Source organism: Salvelinus fontinalis, chromosome 6 (assembly GCF_029448725.1).
Source record: "Salvelinus fontinalis isolate EN_2023a chromosome 6, ASM2944872v1, whole genome shotgun sequence".
In the NCBI taxonomy this organism is placed as follows: Eukaryota; Metazoa; Chordata; class Actinopteri; order Salmoniformes; family Salmonidae; genus Salvelinus; species Salvelinus fontinalis.
Genome location: NC_074670.1, coordinates 37355594 through 37372595, shown reverse-complemented (window position 1 = coordinate 37372595; position 17002 = coordinate 37355594). Strand labels below are relative to the sequence as shown.

At 41.9% G+C, this 17002-nt stretch overlaps 1 protein-coding gene across 1 annotated transcript; it reads left to right on the top strand.

The window, feature by feature from the left end:
• The first annotated feature begins 12 nt into the window (after positions 1 to 12).
• On the top strand, positions 13 to 15734 carry LOC129857782 (receptor-binding cancer antigen expressed on SiSo cells-like). The gene is made up of 7 exons (XM_055926339.1): positions 13 to 289; positions 4087 to 4181; positions 4499 to 4577; positions 4813 to 4965; positions 5567 to 5674; positions 10030 to 10124; positions 13635 to 15734. The coding sequence occupies exons 2-7, from the start codon at positions 4099 to 4101 to the stop codon at positions 13750 to 13752; spliced, it is 636 nt and encodes a 211-aa protein (XP_055782314.1). The 5' UTR covers positions 13 to 289; positions 4087 to 4098; the 3' UTR covers positions 13753 to 15734.
• The last annotated feature ends 1268 nt before the right edge of the window (positions 15735 to 17002 follow it).

Genomic DNA, 17002 nt, shown 5'->3' with positions numbered 1-17002 from the left:
ACATCATCTCCTCTGTTTCAAGATGGCAGCCATGAGGCTATGAAGAAGCGATAAATGTTTCTGGAATAAATTATGAAAACAGATACTAGGTAGCAGCTGTTAGACACATACGCCTGTGATATGACTGGTATCATTATTGCAAGTGTGTTGTTTCTAGAGTGAGAGTTACAAGGAAAAAAACGTTGCATACCGGTATGCTCATTTGCTAAACTAGCCAAATAAATGAATTCTGGGGACGGCCACATCTGATTCGCCAGCTGTCAGCTAAGCAAGCATATTGATCTGTGCGGTGAGTGTGTATTTTAGCTATGAAGACTGTGGCTACCTTTCTATATCCGTTTCAGACAAAAATCTAACTACCTGGACTTGATAAGAATTCCCCGTTCAAGACAACTCGGAACTCAACGATATACGATAGAAAAAAATAGATCCGAACGGTCATCTAACTCTGGAACTCGGACCTCTTTCCAGAGCACCGATCTGAAGATCACTTGACCTCGTGATTTCACCTAGTATGTTTTTGAGTTCTCAGTTGTTTTGAATGGGGCATAAGACGATGCAGCAATAGAGCCCCACAGTGGTGGTGTCACAATACCCACAAAACCTAGAGGTCAAACAGGGAAATGGTTCCAATCGTTTTTCAAACATACATTTTTCCCATATGGCATTTTAGAAACACAAAATAAGGGCTGTGTTTTGTGTATGCTTAACCTGGTGTGATGTTTTCATAACCATGGATATCTCTGACAATGTGACTTACCAATACATTAAACTATTTACTCTCAGATTCGAATGCTAAGTAGCATCAAAGTAGACATGCAAAACTACAAATCAAATCAAACTTTATTTGCCACATGCACCAAATACAACGTGTAGACTTTACTGTAAAATGCTTACTTACAAGCCCTAAACCAACAGTACAGTTAGAGAAGAACAAAATATTTACCAAGTAGGCTAAAATAAAAAGTAACACAATAAGAATAACAATAACAAGGCTATATACAGGGGGCACCGGTACCGAGTTAGTGTACAGGCTAGTTGAGGTAATCTGTACATGTAGGTGGGGGCGAAGTGACTATGCATAGGTAACAAACAAACAGTGAGTAGCAGTAGTGTACAAGAGGGGGGTGGAGGCTGAATTGTTAAGCAGTCTAATGGCTTGCGGGTAGAAGCTGTTGAGGAGCCTTTTGGTCCTAGACTTGGCGCTCCGGTACTGCTTGCCATGCGGTAGCAGAGAAAACAGTCTATAACTTGGGTGACTGGAGTCTCTGACAAATTTCTGGGCTTTCCTCTGACTCCGCCTATTATATAGGTCCTGGATGGCAGGAAGCTTGGCCCCTGTGATGTAATGAGCCATTCGCACTACCCTCTGTAGTGCCTTACGGTCAGATGCCGAGCAGTTGCCATACCAGGTGGTGATGGAACCGATCAGGATGCTCTCGGTGGTGCAGCAGTAGAACCTTTTGAGGATCTGGGGACACATGCCAAATCTTTTCAGTCTCCTGAGGGGGAGAAGGTTTTGTCGTGCCCTCTTCACGACTCTCTTGGTATGTTTGGACCATGATAGTTTGTTGGTCATGTGGACACCAAGGCACTTGAAACTCTTGACCCGCTCCACTTCAGCCCTATCGTTGTTGGAGGCCTGTTCGGACCGCCTTTTCCTGTAGTCCATGATCAGCTCCTTTGTCTTGCTCACATTGAGGGAGAGGTTGTTGTCCCCCTCCCTATAGGCCGTCTTGTCGGTGATCAGGCCTACCACTGTTGTGTCCTCGGCAAACTTAATGATGGTGTTGGAGTCGTGTTTGGCCATGCAGTTGTCGGTGAACAGGGAATACAGGAGGGGACTAAGTACCCGCCCCTGAGGGGCCCCTGTGTTAAGGATTCAGCATGGCAGAGGTGCTGTTGCCTACTCTTACCACCTGGGGTCGGCCCGTCAGGAAGTCCAGGATCCAGTTGCAGGGGGAGGTGTTTAGTCCCAGAGTCCTTAGCTTAGTAATGAGCTTCGTGGGCACTATGGTGTTGAACGCTGAGCTGTAGGTAATGAACAACATTCTCATATAGGTGTTCCTTTTATCCAGGTGAGAAAGGGCAGTGTGGAGTGCGATTGAGATTGCGTCATCTGTTGTGGCAGTATGCGAATTGGTTTCCAGGATGCTGTTGATGTGAGCCATGACCAGCCTTTCAAAGCACTTCATGGCTACCGACGTGAGTGCTACGGGGTGGTAATCATTTAGGCAGGTTACCTTCGTTTCCTTGGGCACAGGGACTATGGTGGTCTGCTTGAAACATGTAGGTATTGCAGACTCGGTCAGGGAGAGGTTGAAAATGTCAGTGAAGACACTTGATAGTTGGTCCGCACATGCTTTGAGTACACGTCCTGGTAATCCGTCTGGCCCAGCGGCTTTGTGAATGTTGACCTGTTTAAAGGTTTTGTTCACATCGGCTACTGAGAGCGTTATCACCCAGTCATCCAAAACAGCTGGTGCTCTTGTGCATTCTTCAGTGTTGCTTGTCTCGAAGCGAGCATAGAAGGCATTTCGCTCGTCTGGTAGGCTTGCGTCACCGGGCAGCTCGCGTCTGGGTTTCCCTTTGTAGTCCGTAATAGTTTTTAAGCCCTGCCACATCTGACGAGCGTCAGAGCCGGTGTAGTAGGATTCAATCTTAATCCTGTATTGACGCTTTGTTTGTCTGAGGGCATAGCGGGATTTCTTATAAGCATCCAGATTAGTTACCCACTCCTTGAAAGTGGCAGCTCTAGCCTTTAGCTCGATGAGGATGTTGCATGTAATCCATGGTTCTGGTTGGGATATGTACGTACAGTCACTGTGGGGACGATGTCCTCTACACTTATTGATGAAGCCGATGATTGAGGTGGTGTATTCCTCAATGTCATTGGATGAATCCCGGATCATATTCCAGTCTGTGCTAGCAAAACAGTCTTGTAGTGTAGCATCTGCGTCATCTGACCACTTCCGTATTGAGCGAGACACTGGTACTTCCTGCTTTAGTTTTTGCTTGTTAGCAGGAATCAGGGGGATAGAATTATGGTCAGATTTGCCAAATGGAGGGCGGGGGAGAGCTTTGTATGCATCTCTGTGTGTGGAGTAAAGGTGGTCTTGGATTTCCCCCCCCCCCCCCCCCCCCCTGGTTGAACATGCAACATGCTGGTAATACTGATTTAAGCTTGCCTGCTTGAAAGTCCCCGGTCACTAGGAACGCTCCTTCTGGGTGAGAATTTTCTTGTTTGCTTATAGCCTTATAGAGTTGGTTGAGAGCGGTCTTAGTGCCAGCTTTGATTTGTGGTTGGTAAATAGACAGCTACGAATAATACAGATAGTGCAGTCGACAGCTTATCATAGGTACTCTTCCTCAGGAGAGCAATACCTCGAGACTTCTTTAATCCCTGCAAGCTCCTGCATGTCATCTCCAGCTGAAACCTTTGCTGACAGGCATTGTCCATTTTTTAAAACTTGCACAAGACCGTTCACAGAATTTCTCATTTAAAGAAATGTAGCCAATTTGTTCATTGCTACATTTAGCTAACATTAGATAGTTCATCCAGAGATTGCTTACCTTTGCCCCGGTTTTAACAGTCATCCAGATCATCATGGCATTTGTAGTTCTTTATGATAGCTACATTAGCAGCTATTTAGCGTTTCATTTTTGGTGGGTAAATACAGGCGGATATATTGATGAAAGTCACCTTGTCCTAGAGAGATTTACACGGTTATCAAAACATCACGCCAGGGAAAGCCTACACGAAATACAGTCCTTATTTAAAGTGTTTCTAAAATCCTCTATGGGAAAAATTTATTAATGGTGGAAAAACAATTGGAACCATTTCCCTGTTGGACCACTAGGTTTTATGGGTATTATGACACATACGTGTGTATTCTTTAACTTGCCAGGAGGAAGAAGTAACCTGGAAGAAAATATCTAGCTAACTTTCTAGCTATGCTAATGACAAAAGCTATAACAGCTAGCAAGCTTACTCATTATTAGATCGATGTTGATGACAGTCTTGCTGGAAAATTCTGATTTATAAATGCAATGGATTTGCTAACAATGGTATGTCCTCCTTTTTAGCTCAACTTCACCATGGCCATCTCTCAGTTTCGGCTTTTCAAGATTTGCACATGGCTCACAACCTTCCTTTCATTCTTCAGAAGGTTGATATGCAGGTAAGGAACAACCATTATGTTGAATTGAAAGAGGCAAAACCGATCTAGAACCCTTTGCCGTGTCAGACTATGTCTGGCATAGATTTAGTCAAATCTGAAAGCCACAGTGTGTAAGATTTCCAGTCATTTTACTTAGTTGAAATGAATGTTAATCTCCTGGAACGTTATTCCTTGAGTACAACCAAATGCATTAGCATAGAAGTCAAATCCTATTTGCATGTGAAATATGCATCCCATGGAATACCTTTGCTCTAAAATGTATGTTTTTGTAGTGGCCCACAGTTTGATGGTCAGCACATTTGTGTTTTTTGACATAGATCTGGGAGGTTGCGTAAGCTGAGCGGTGATCAGATATCTCTTCCAACGACGGTTGATTTTTCATCGGTGCCCAAACAGGTCAGTGATATACACGTTTATAAGCTACAGCCCATTCTTGCTAACATGAGGCAAGTGCTTAGTCGATTCCCTTTACATCCCTAAGAAACCTGTGTCCTTAATTACATCATCAAGCATTTATTGTGCAACCAACAGTCAGTGTTTACATTGTGGCACACTTAAATGCTTTCTCTTTATTTTTGTCATATTATTTTTACAATAAACTTAATTACACCTTTGACCAAACCATGTGCAGCCAGAGATTGAAGAATGGAGCTCGTGGGATGAAGAAGGTCCCACAAGTATCAAGATCGAGGGCGGTAACGGCAACGTGCCACCTCAGCCTGGCGAGGAAGAGGAACCAGACTACTTCAAAGACATGGCTCCCACCATCAGGAAAACACAGAAAGTAGGCTGGGTCTTCATTTAAAGCTGAAATCTGTGTAAAGTGCCACTGTTCGCCCCAGCATCTTTTGTTGTTGTGTTTGCTTTGTTTAGTTTAGTTTAGTTGAAACTCAGGAGAGGAGTGTCCAGCAGCGTGGTGTGATGCGCTTGCAATGATGTCCGAGGGGAAAAACGTGTTTGTTGTTTGACGTAACTTTTTTGTTGTTGAAATATCCCAAATGGAAGAGGCATTTTCACTAAGTACAGATTCCAGCTTTAAGTGCATTTCTCAACACTAATTGAAGGTAGACTTAGCAATATACATTTACCAAAAGGGAGGAGCAGGGTAATTCCCAACACAAACAGAAATAGTCTAACGGGCGAGGCTGCACTGTTCAACATTTGTTATCACCCAGCTATCACATGGCAGGAGAGAGTGAAGAAAACTCCCGTGCACATGCGCTGATGCTTAACAGTATCTGTATTGGTGATGATGAGTGCGGCCTCTTGCCTCACACTCTGTCGACAATATCGCTGGCCACGCTGCTGCTTGTAGTCATGCCGTATCATATTGTTGCGTCTTAGTAATTTTAGCTTGTCTCCTTCTCTCTCTGTCCCCACCCCAGATTGTGCTGAAGAAGAGGGAGCCCCTCAACTACTTGGTACCCGACGGCAGTGCGGGCTTCTCCAGCAGACTGGCAGCCACTCAGGACACCTCCTTCATCCAGCCATCTGTGAGTTAGTGTCGCACTGTCCAATGTACAGTGTCTATAGACAGTTTACAACCCCTTGAACTTTTTTTTCACATTTTGCTCCCATAAAATTAAATCTAAAAAGATATTTAGATTTTGTTCTTCCTACAGAGCTACACAACCTACTCCTCATTTTCAAAGTGAAAGAAATCTTCTAAATTAAGATAAAACTACTGAAATATCATAATTGGATAAGTCTCCACTCCCCTGTGTTAATACTTGGTGGAAGCACCTTTGGCAGCCATTGCAGCTGTTAATAATTTGGATTAAGATTATACCAACTTTGCATAACTCTTAGGGCAAGATATCCATTGTTTTTGTCAAAGTTGCTCAAACTCATAACATTTGGCTGTGGATCATTAAGAGACAGCAATATTTCAACTCTGTCTTAGATTTTTTGTAGCAGATTAAAGTCAGGACTGAGACTAGACCACACTGGAACACTCAAACCCTCTTGGAAAGCCATTCTGGTGTGTCTTTGGCATTAAAATGTGTGTAATTGTCTCCATGAAAAAGGTTAAGTATATCTCAGGTTTAGGATATATTTTCACCTTTATTTAACCAGGTAGGCTAGTTGAGAACAAGTTCTCATTTACAACTGCGACCTGACCAAGATAAAGCAAAGCAGTGTGACACAGACAACAACACAGAGTTACACATGGAATAAACAATAAACAAGCCAAAAATACAATAAACAAGTCAATGACACAGTAGGGGGAAAAAATAAAGTTTATATACGGTGTGTGCAAAAGGCATGAGGAGGTAGGCAATAAATAGGCCATAGTAGCGAAGAATTACAATTTAGCAGATTAACACTGGAGTGATAAATGAGCAGATGATGATGTGCAAGTAGAGATTTTTGCAATTTGTTCCAGTCACTGGCAGCAGAGAACTGGAAGGAGGCAGCCAAATTAGGTGTTGGTTTTGGGGATGATCAGTGAGATATACCTACTGGAACGTGTGCTACGGGTGGGTGTTGTTATCGTGACCAATTAACTGAGATAAGGCGGAGCTTTACCTAGTATAGACTTATAGATGACCTGGAGCCAGTGGGTCTGGCGACGAATATGTAGCGAGGGCCAGCCGACTAGAGCATACAGGTCGCAGTGGTGGGTGGTATAAGGTGATTTGGTAACAAAATGGATGGCACTATGATAGACTGCGTCCAGTTTGCTGAGTAGAGTATTGGAAGCTATTTTGTAGATGACATCGCCGAAGTCGAGGATCGGCAGGATAGTCAGTTTTACTAGGGTAAGTTTGGCGGGGTGAGTGAAGGAGGCTTTGTTGCGAAATAGAAAGCCGATTCTAGATTTGATTGGAGATGTTTAATATGAGTCTGGAAGGAGAGTTTACAGTCTAGCCAGATACCTAGGTATTTGTAGTTGTCCACATATTCTAGGTCAGAACTGTCCAGGTTGGTGATGCTAGTCGGGCGGGCGGGTGCAGGCAGCGAACGGTTGAAAAGCATGCATTTGGTTTTACTAGCGTTTAAGAGCAGTTGGAGGCCACGGAAGGAGTGTTGTATGGCATTGAAGCTCGTTTGGAGGTTAGTTAGCACAGTGTCCAAGGAAGGGCCAGAGGTATACAGAATGGTGTCGTCTGCATAGAGATGGATCAGGGAATCGCCCGCAGCAAGAGCGACATCATTGATATATACAGAGAAAAGAGTCGGCCCGAGAATTGAACCCTGTGGTACCCCCACAGAGACTGCCAGAGGTCCGGACAACATGCCCTCCGATTTGACACACTGAACTCTGTCTGCAAAGTAGTTGATGAACCAGGCGAGGCAGTCATTAGAGAAACCAAGACTATTGAGTCTGCCGATAAGAATACGGTGATTGACAGAGTCGAAAGCCTTGGCCAGGTCGATGAAGACGGCTGCACAGTACTGTCTTTTATCGATGGTGGTTATGATATCGTTTAGTACCTTGAGCGTGGCTGAGGTACACCCGTGACCGGCTCGGAAACCGGATTGCACAACGGAGAAGGTACGGTGGGATTCGAAATGGTCAGTGATCTGTTTATTAACTTGGCTTTCGAAGACTTTAGAGAGGCAGGGCAGGATAGATATAGGTCTATAGCAGTTTGGGTCTAGAGTGTCACCCCCTTTGAAGAGGGGGATGACCGTGGCAGCTTTCCAATCTTTAGGGATATCGGACGATACGGAAGAGAGGTTGAACAGGCTGATAATAGGGGTTGCAACAATGGCGGCGGATAGTTTTAGAAAGAGAGGGTCCAGATTGTCTAGCCCAGCTGATTTGTACGGGTCCAGGTTTTGCATCTGCTATCTGGATTTGGGTGAAGGAGAAGCTGGGGAGGCTTGGGCGAGTAGCTGCGGGGGGGAGCTGTTGGCCGGGGTTGGAGTAGCCAGGAGGAAGGCATGGCCAGCCGTAGAGAAAGGCTTATTGAAATGTTCGATTATCATGGATTTATCGGTGGTGACCGTGTTACCTAGCCTCAGTGCAGTGGGCAGCTGGGAGAATGTGCTCTTGTTCTCCATGGACTTTACAGTGTCCCAAAACTTTTTGGAGTTAGAGCTACAGGATGCAAATTTATGCTTGAAAAAGCTAGCCTTTGTTTTCCTGACTAACTGTGTATTGGTTCCTGACTTCCCTGAACAGTTGCATATCGTCGGAACTATTCGATGCTATTGCAGTCCGCCACAGGATGTTTTTGTGCTGGTCAAGGGCAGTCAGGTCTGGAGTGAACCAAGGGATATATCTGTTCTTAGTTCTGCATTTTTTGAAAGGGGCATGCTTATCTAAGATGGTGAGCAAATTACCTCTAAAGAACGACCTGGCATCCTCGACTGACGGGATGAGGTCAATATCTTTCCAGGATACCCGGGCCAGGTCGATTAGAAAGGACTGCTCGCAGAAGTGTTTTAGGGTACAGAAGACTGAGTCGGGTTTTCCTCTTTTTGATCCTGACAAAATTCGCAGTCCTTGCCGATGACAAGCATACCCATAACATGATGCTGCCACCACAATACTTGGAAATAGAGAGGGTTTCACTTTGTTGTATTGGATTTGAACCAACCCTATTATTTTTAATATTACTTAACAGCCTTGTTGCAAACAGAGTGGATAATTTGAAGTGGATTTTTTTTTACACGGGTTTATTTATTTTCACTTTGTTATACAGGCCAGTAATCTGAAGTGAATGCAATGTTGTTGCGTTCAGTTTCTGAAAACCTAGCCCTGGGATAGACACACTAGAAAGGCTTTCCAAGAGGTGTTGAGTGTTACTGAGTGGTCTTGTCTCAGTCCTGACTTAAATCTGCTTAAAAAAAATCAGAGACGAGGTTTGAATATTGCTGTCCATCAAATATTTCCAACCAAATTTGAAGAGCTTGAGAAATTTTAACAAAAACAATGGATATATGTTGGCCTAAGAGTTGTGCAAAGTTGTAAGAATCTTATTCCAAGTTATTCACAGCTGTAATGGCTACCAAAGGTGCTTCCACCAAGTATTGACTCAGGGGGGGTGGAGACTTATCCAATTATGATACTTCAGTTTTGCAATTTTTTCTTAATTTGGAAAATGTTCTATAACTTTCATTTCAAAACTGTGGAGTAGGTTGTGTCTAATTTAAGCCCTTCTTACATTTTAAGGCAGCAAAATGTCAAAAAAAAATTAAAGGGGGTGTTAACTTTCTATAGGCACTGTACCACTCGTCTCTTGTGACAGACTGTTAACATTTATATTATCATCTGTTGGTCTCTGCTGATTCTAAGATGGAGTTGAGGTGATCTCCTTGTACGGTGGATTAGCGTCACTAATTATTTTGATGAATACCGATTTTTGCAAAGGTGGTATTTGAAGTTAGGGTGGGTTTTTTAACTTGAATGGTCACTGATAACATCCTAAAATTGTTGTACAGCCTGGTTTCTAAACATAGGGGGGGCTTTTGAAAGGGGACGTGCTGGGGAGGGGCTTTGAGAGGGGTTGCACTGCTCCATCCACTGTTTCCAGATTTCGAAACCTCAGCCACCAAAGCTGAGAAGCTAGCCAGCGCCTGTCCAATATCTTGTTTCAAGGATTACAGACCAGCTCACCACTGCACTATGATGAAGTCTGGGTTTCTTTTCAGTTCACCATCTCAAAAGTAGTCTGTTTTAGTTGGACCAGTGCTGTGACATTTGTTCATTCCCAGGAGTGCACATTTCCAGGAGTGCACAAGTCCTCCAGGGCCACAGTTCTCTGTATTCAGGTTGAATTAAGGTTTATAGCGGTGTGAAGAATAGTTGCTAATGGAGGTTAGGTCCCACTGCCATCCTATACTGTGTCAGTGGCTGTGTCCTGACTGTATTCCTGTCCTCCTCTCTGTCCCACAGTCTGAGCTTGGAGACATGGATACCTGGCACGAGGATACCAACGCCTGGGAGGATGAGTCGTCAGATGCTGCCTGGGAGGCCGATTTAGTGCTCAGGTGATAGCACTTTCTGTTATTGTTCTTATTCTTATTATATTGTCTAAAGCAGGGGTATTCAAATCTTACCCTACAAGGTCTGGAGCCTGCTGGTTTTCTGTTTTACCTGACAATGAATTGCACCTACCTGGTGTCCTAGGTCTAAATAAGTCCCTGATTGGAGGGGAACAATGTGGGGGGGAAAGCAGTGGAACTGGTTTAATGTAGTCTGCGCGGGACTGATTGCTTCATCCTGCTCCCACCCGCTACCTCATAACTGGTTCTGAACCCAACTGCAGACCTGCAATGTTATTTTAGGCATATGTGATGCAGCTCACTTGCCAGCCATGGTCCCAGCAATTCTGCACCATTAGGCAATATCAAAATGAGCAAAAATAACCCAAGAAATGGCCTAGGTTAAATTACCTGAGATTCTCACGTGTCCCATTTATGTTAAGCTATCGGTATTACTGGGCTGTGTCAGCCAAAATGCTAGTAGTTTGAAGAGAGCAGAGTTGGAGAGACTTGCACTTTCTCTTGAGCTATTTTCATAGCCTACCTTTTTTATGAGTGGGAAGATTTTCAGACTAAGACAAATATGGGTTATAAATATTTATTTCTAGGCAATGTAGTAAACTATAGCCTAATCATATTCAGGTATTACATTTCCTTGTATAGATAACTGCCAGGGATTCTCCACCCATGCATTGGCAGCCTACTCTATTTCAATGAGACACCTGCATTGGCAGCCTACTCTATTTCAAAAGTATGTGGACACCTGCTCATCGAACATTTCATTCCAAACTCATGGGCATTCATATAGAGCTGCTATAACAGCCTCCACTCTTCTTGGGAGGCTTTCCACTAGATGTTGGAACATTGCTGAGGGGATTTTCTTCCATTCAGCCACAAACATTAGTGTTTTTGGGCACCAATGCTGGGCGATTAGGCCTGGCTCACAGTCGGCGTTCCAATTCATCCCAAAGGTGTTCAATGGGGTTGAGGTCAGGGTTCTGTGCAGCCCAGTCAAGTTATTCCACACCGATCTCGACAAACATTTCTGTATGGACCTCGCTTTGTGCACGCGGACATTGTCATGCTGAAACAGGAAAGGGCCTTCCCCAAATTGTTGCCACCACAAAATCATCTAGAATGAAAATGTATATGGTTATATTACATAAGAACAATGGTGCAACATTAATAAATATGATATTATTTTATAACAAATGCTCTTCCTCCCGTTTTGGATAGCAGTCACTCTCTGCTGTTTTGGAACACATCAGTGCACTGTTGAATTGGCGCCTTTTCCTAGACCATGTTGCTATGTGAGTAATATCAAAGTTAACCAGCATATTGGTGTTGAGAACCAATGGTGAAAAAAGTAGCCAATTGTAAAAGATACCTTAATGGCACTGTTTTCATTGTACTTGTTCTATAATTTATTTATTTTTTAAAGTAGGATAGCCAGGGCACACTCCAACATTCAGACATCATTTACAAACATAGCATGTGTTTAGTGAGCCCGACAGATCAGAGGCAGTGGGATGACCAGGGATGTTCTCTTAATAAGTGCGTGAATTGGTCTATTTCCTGTCCTGCTTAAGCATTCAAAACGTAGCAAGTACTTTTGGGTGTCAGGGAAATTGTATGGAGTAAAAAGTACATTATTGTCTTTACAAAGGTGGTGAATTAAAAGTTGTCAAAAATATAAATAGTAAAGTACAGATACCCCCCAAAAACGACTTAAGTTGTACTTTAAAGTATTTTTACTTCAGTACTTTACACCACTGTTGCGAACAATGGGCGGAGGCAGCAACGGAGTTAGGTGATGAGAAAACAACCCTTGTCTTAATTTTCTAAGACATCTGAGGAGAGAGGAATCCCCAACTTAATTTGGTCTATAATCAATAGCCTAACTGTTAAATGCACCAAGCCTCACGCAACCAAAACATGTCGGATAAACAATTTCACATTTGTCTGTTTTTATTCTTTGCTATGCTGTAATAAAAGCTTTACACTTTACACAGCGCCTCTGGTATAACATATTATTTATTTATTTATTTTTATACTGTTCCAAATTGTCAGGAAAAATAGTATTTATAATAATGACCCTCCTTTTTCTTGATCTCCTTCTTATTGTTATTATGATCATCATTATAATAATAAGTAATGTCATTGTCATTAGTAAGCTTATATAACAGCCTTGTATAACCACCATCGAGCTGTAGGCCTAAAAGCTCATCCTGTTAAGTCTTTATACCGTAACTTACTTAGGCCTGTATTTCAATACTTTTATATAGGCTACTGTATCGATCAATCATCCATTTGGTCATGTCATCACACAGCATAAGACTCATTCGAGATTTGAAATGCAATCAAGCATTTTTCGTTTTAAAATAACGTAACTGCTGTAAACAATAAATAAACCACTCCATTTCGGGAAGTTGCATTCACAAATGAATGTGACTTTTTTTTAGTCTTTGCTGTAATAAAGGCTTTACAAATAAAACGTATTTTTGTTCATCTCCAATATTTTCCACAAAGAGTCACATTTATTCCACACATCTGACTTCCCCTTTACCTCCTGAGCAACCATTAAAACATTCCCCCCATTTCGAGTTTATTTGTCCCGTCCTCCGCATCCATTTTGCTGTCACATGTGTTCGGAGTTTGTTATAACCAATTTATTGATGTGATCATGATATGCTATAGGTCAGGCCCTATTGGTCACGTGCATGCGATGCATACATTTGTCACGTAACTAGAGCAAGGGTTGAGGGAATAGGGGATGTTTTTCCTAAACAAGTTAGGGATGTCAGTAACAGAACTTTTAAGTCAAAAATGGCTGTAATTATGTTGCAGCTTCAGCAACATGGACAGTGCAATTAACACTGTTGCTGTTCTGTGGTGTTCACTGCAGCAGGGAGGAGAGGGAGACAACGGTTGCAAGTCACACAGTCACTCTGTCTTTTTTTTTTCAGCGCAGCACGTCTGAGCCCGGCCCTACACAATCAAATGCAGTCGTACTCCCTCTAGTCATTTGTGTCTTTTAATTATTTCATCAAATGGTGCACTTAACGCATCAGATAAGCTCAGTGCGTATAGTTTATTTGATTAAAACACATAGGATGTGTCATTTTATGGAAGAATCCACGTTTAGAAATTGACTACACTCAAGGTCGACCAATATTTGTTTTATTTGGGGACAGCCCTAGTTCAATGTGAAACTCCTGTCATGTTCAGTGTCATATTGCTGTCATATAGTTGAGATCTACAAGTTTAGTTGTTATCCAGCAGGTGGCAGTATATTAAGAATGTTCAACACAGCTTCAACATGAGAGAACGGTATTATTTGCACAACGAAAATTCTGGCTTCAGGGAAACTTGTCTGGCAGTATCTTTTTATGAGTTTTTTTTTTCTTCTCTCTACCTCTGTGAACCATCCCATTTGCGCTCTCAAAAAGCTTAGTAATGAGCTTTGTTACAATCCTTTTAAACTCATACCTTTTGTGTCGTTTCCCTGTCTTCCAGACAACAGAAGATGGCCGAGAGAGAAAAGCGTTCCATGGAACAGCAGAGGAAGAAGATGGAGAAGGACGTTCAGAGGATGATGAAGAAGGACCAGAAGATTGCTGTCAAGCTCTCGTAACATTATTTTTTTTTTTCAGCACTCATCCCTTGAGCCGGAGGGCAAAAAAAGAAACACTGAGACAAACGTCATCACGCCATCCTCTAGTCATCTCCACACGAAGATCATCTCTACTCCACACAGCTGTCATTTAAAAAAAAAAAAAAATCTCTGTCCACCAGCCATCATTCGAGGCACGGCTTGGCCAGTGTGATGTTTGTTCAGTGACTGTTGCATTCAGCTATCGGAAGGCACATCATTCCTGGGATGTGTTCATTAGGGCACGCAACGGAAAACGGAAATGAGCATTTCTTATCTGACAAGTCCAGGAAGTCACTCCCTGTATCAGTCCATTTTCTTCTGTTTTGCGCTGAATGAACACTACCCTGATTTAATTGCAGTTCGTGCGACCATACTTCATTGAATCTGAAGGGTTCAGTAAATACTCTGTGCAATGCTCTTTGGTATTGCCCTATGTCAGAGACTTGGTATCAAATGTCACTCTGGCTAAGTATGACTCTGGGTTCAGTAGATAGTTTTGAGTTGTCCATTTGTATTTCCCAGGAATATGTGTAAATATACTGGTACCTATAGTACAAGTGGACTCTCAAAAGAGACTTATTTCTCTGACATTGTCTTATTTATAACATGAAGGACAAAGGTGTGTAATTAAATGTAAGTCTCACTGTGTATCAGTTACATACATCCCTTTGTTGGCTTGGTTATTGTGCTTTTTAATTACGTTTCTCGTCATCATTGTTCGAAAAACACATTCTCTCATTGACGTTGCTTGATATTCCTGATGTACTTTTACTGTACAGCCTTCAATATACTGGAATTGCACATTTGAATTGAAGGCTTAAAAAGAAGAGTTTCAAACTGTCAATGGGATTTGGGAATTTAATTGAGCCTTACTCCAGAGTTAGCTGTGGATTCCTATGGTAATCCTGTGGTTACTGATCTGCCAGGCTCAACATCTTTGACATCTTGAATAGTCAAAACATTTTCCTGCTTGTTCTTATCCCTGCTTTTTAATACACCAAAATAGAAGCGGCAACTCTTTAACGACTTTTGTCTTTGTTATTATGTTGAATGTGTTTTTTTAATTATTATTATTATTTTACACGTTCAATGTAGCATAACGCATACAAACTCTGTCTCTGTGTTATCTGAGAAAGCTTGGTTATCAGACATGGCCAACTCACATCCTTGATTGGTGATCATAGCAAATAAAAAAAATGCAAAGCTCTGTGCTTCCCTCTGTAATTTGTGGATGGTTAATAACAGAATCGGTCAGTAGATTTCATAAGTTAAAGCCTTTTGCATTGCCTGGACCAAATAACCTGTTACGTATCAATATGATTTTGGTATGGTCAATCGATGTCGAATCAAGTGGCGCTTTTCTTAATGGAAGTGTGTGTCGTGTGCGAGTGCCCAGCAACCGGTGTATGAGACTGGAATGTCAAGCAGAAGGGTCTAGTTGCCATGGAAACATATATGCAGAGATGAAGCTGTAGAACTGACATAAGGCATTTGAAATTAAACAGACCTGTTGGATTAGAATAACAATTGATAGTCCCTTTTCTACATTTGTGTTTTCCTGGTACCATCAGTGGGGTATCCTGTATATAATATGGGGATTCTGGCAAAAGTCGTTTTTATATTGAATGTCTAAATGAACGATGCCTTTTAAACTGTGGTGTTTTCATGGTTATTTTAGGTGGGGCTTTGTGGTAAATGAGGGATTAATTTCTGTTTTTCAGAGAATATTGATATCGACGATATTGATAATAGAGAATATTGATAGTATTATATTGCCCATTGCATGGAACATTGGATCAGGAAGAAAGAGATTGTTAGCCACAGACAATTATGAAAATACTGCTGACCTTTGTCCTTTTGCTTTCTTTGCAAATTCTTCTTCCCAATTGCTATCAAAGTCAGCATGATGGGGATACATGAATATGTCTTTCTTTGTCAATAAAGATCTGGTCCTTTTTGCACATTCCTTATTTTTTTATGGTAAATCTCTGGATCCCTTTTCAATTGTGTCTAAATGTTAACCAATATTAGAGTCCATGACAGAAACAAAGATACAAAACCAATGAAGCAAGTGAATTTCAAGATTAATCAGCATTAAATCACTTTTGTTCTTTTCAGACATGTGTGTGATTGAACATGCATTTTTAGTATTGGAATAAAATGTCCTCCCAAGATTCACTCAAGCCATATTATTTCTCTGAACCACCCACGATTTATTGCATGAGGAAAAACTCCCATTATGAATAAACCTTGTACGTGCATGTAGCCCAGTGTCATTAGATATGCTTGTTCTCTAAATAGATTAATAGGGCATTTTAATCTCGTGCAAGGCAAATTCCTTTCAAATGCTGTTCAAATCCAAGGTCAGACATGTAACATCATCATCACAAATTCACTGTCTCTCAAAAACACCCCCGCTTGACCAAACCACTCAAAGACTGATCATGACCTACTTTTAGGAACAAAATGTCTCACTCATCAGTTTTTCGGGAAGAGTTGGGGTAGACATCTCTGAGGGATAATCTGCTCTGTTCCTGAAGAATTATTATTATTTGTCCATTGTAAAAATGAAATTGTCTGATCTGTGTCAGTAATAGCCATTCTAAGTAAATTATCCATATTTGATCCTGCTGTTATGTTAACCACTACTAGCTCTCTCTGGCACTATCTCAATCCATCTTTCCTTGATTCCTCACATCCGATCGCCTCACCTCCTCAAAATGCATTGGAGAAGGTCAGAGGGGAGGGACCTTGGTCCGTCTCCTCCAATACAATGGAGAAGGATGCGGGGAGATAGGATGCATGGAATCAAAGAAAGACAAATTGAGACAGCCCTGAACTCAGCTAATGCTGCATTTGTAACCAAGTGGGAGGTGGGAATTTACCAGTTGTGAAGTCATAAATAACAGTTGAGAAACGCTGATTGGCTAATGGCCAACAAGCTGAGTAAACCATAAACTAAAAGTTCAGCTATCATGCCTGTAAACAAATTATGTTCAAAAACCAGATTGCCTTTTATAAATAAAGTTTAATTGTATTTAACTGCCAAAAATGCTGTTATCAAGGTAATTTCCTTAGTAGTTGTCAGAGGTCAGCAGGTGAGAGAAATGAGAGCTCAGGATGATAAATGAGTTTCCCACTAGTAATTACCTGTTTTTAGGGCCATTCGTACACTTCCCACTGGTTAAGAACGCAGCATGACTCCACCCTCCCTCCCCATATTGATTCA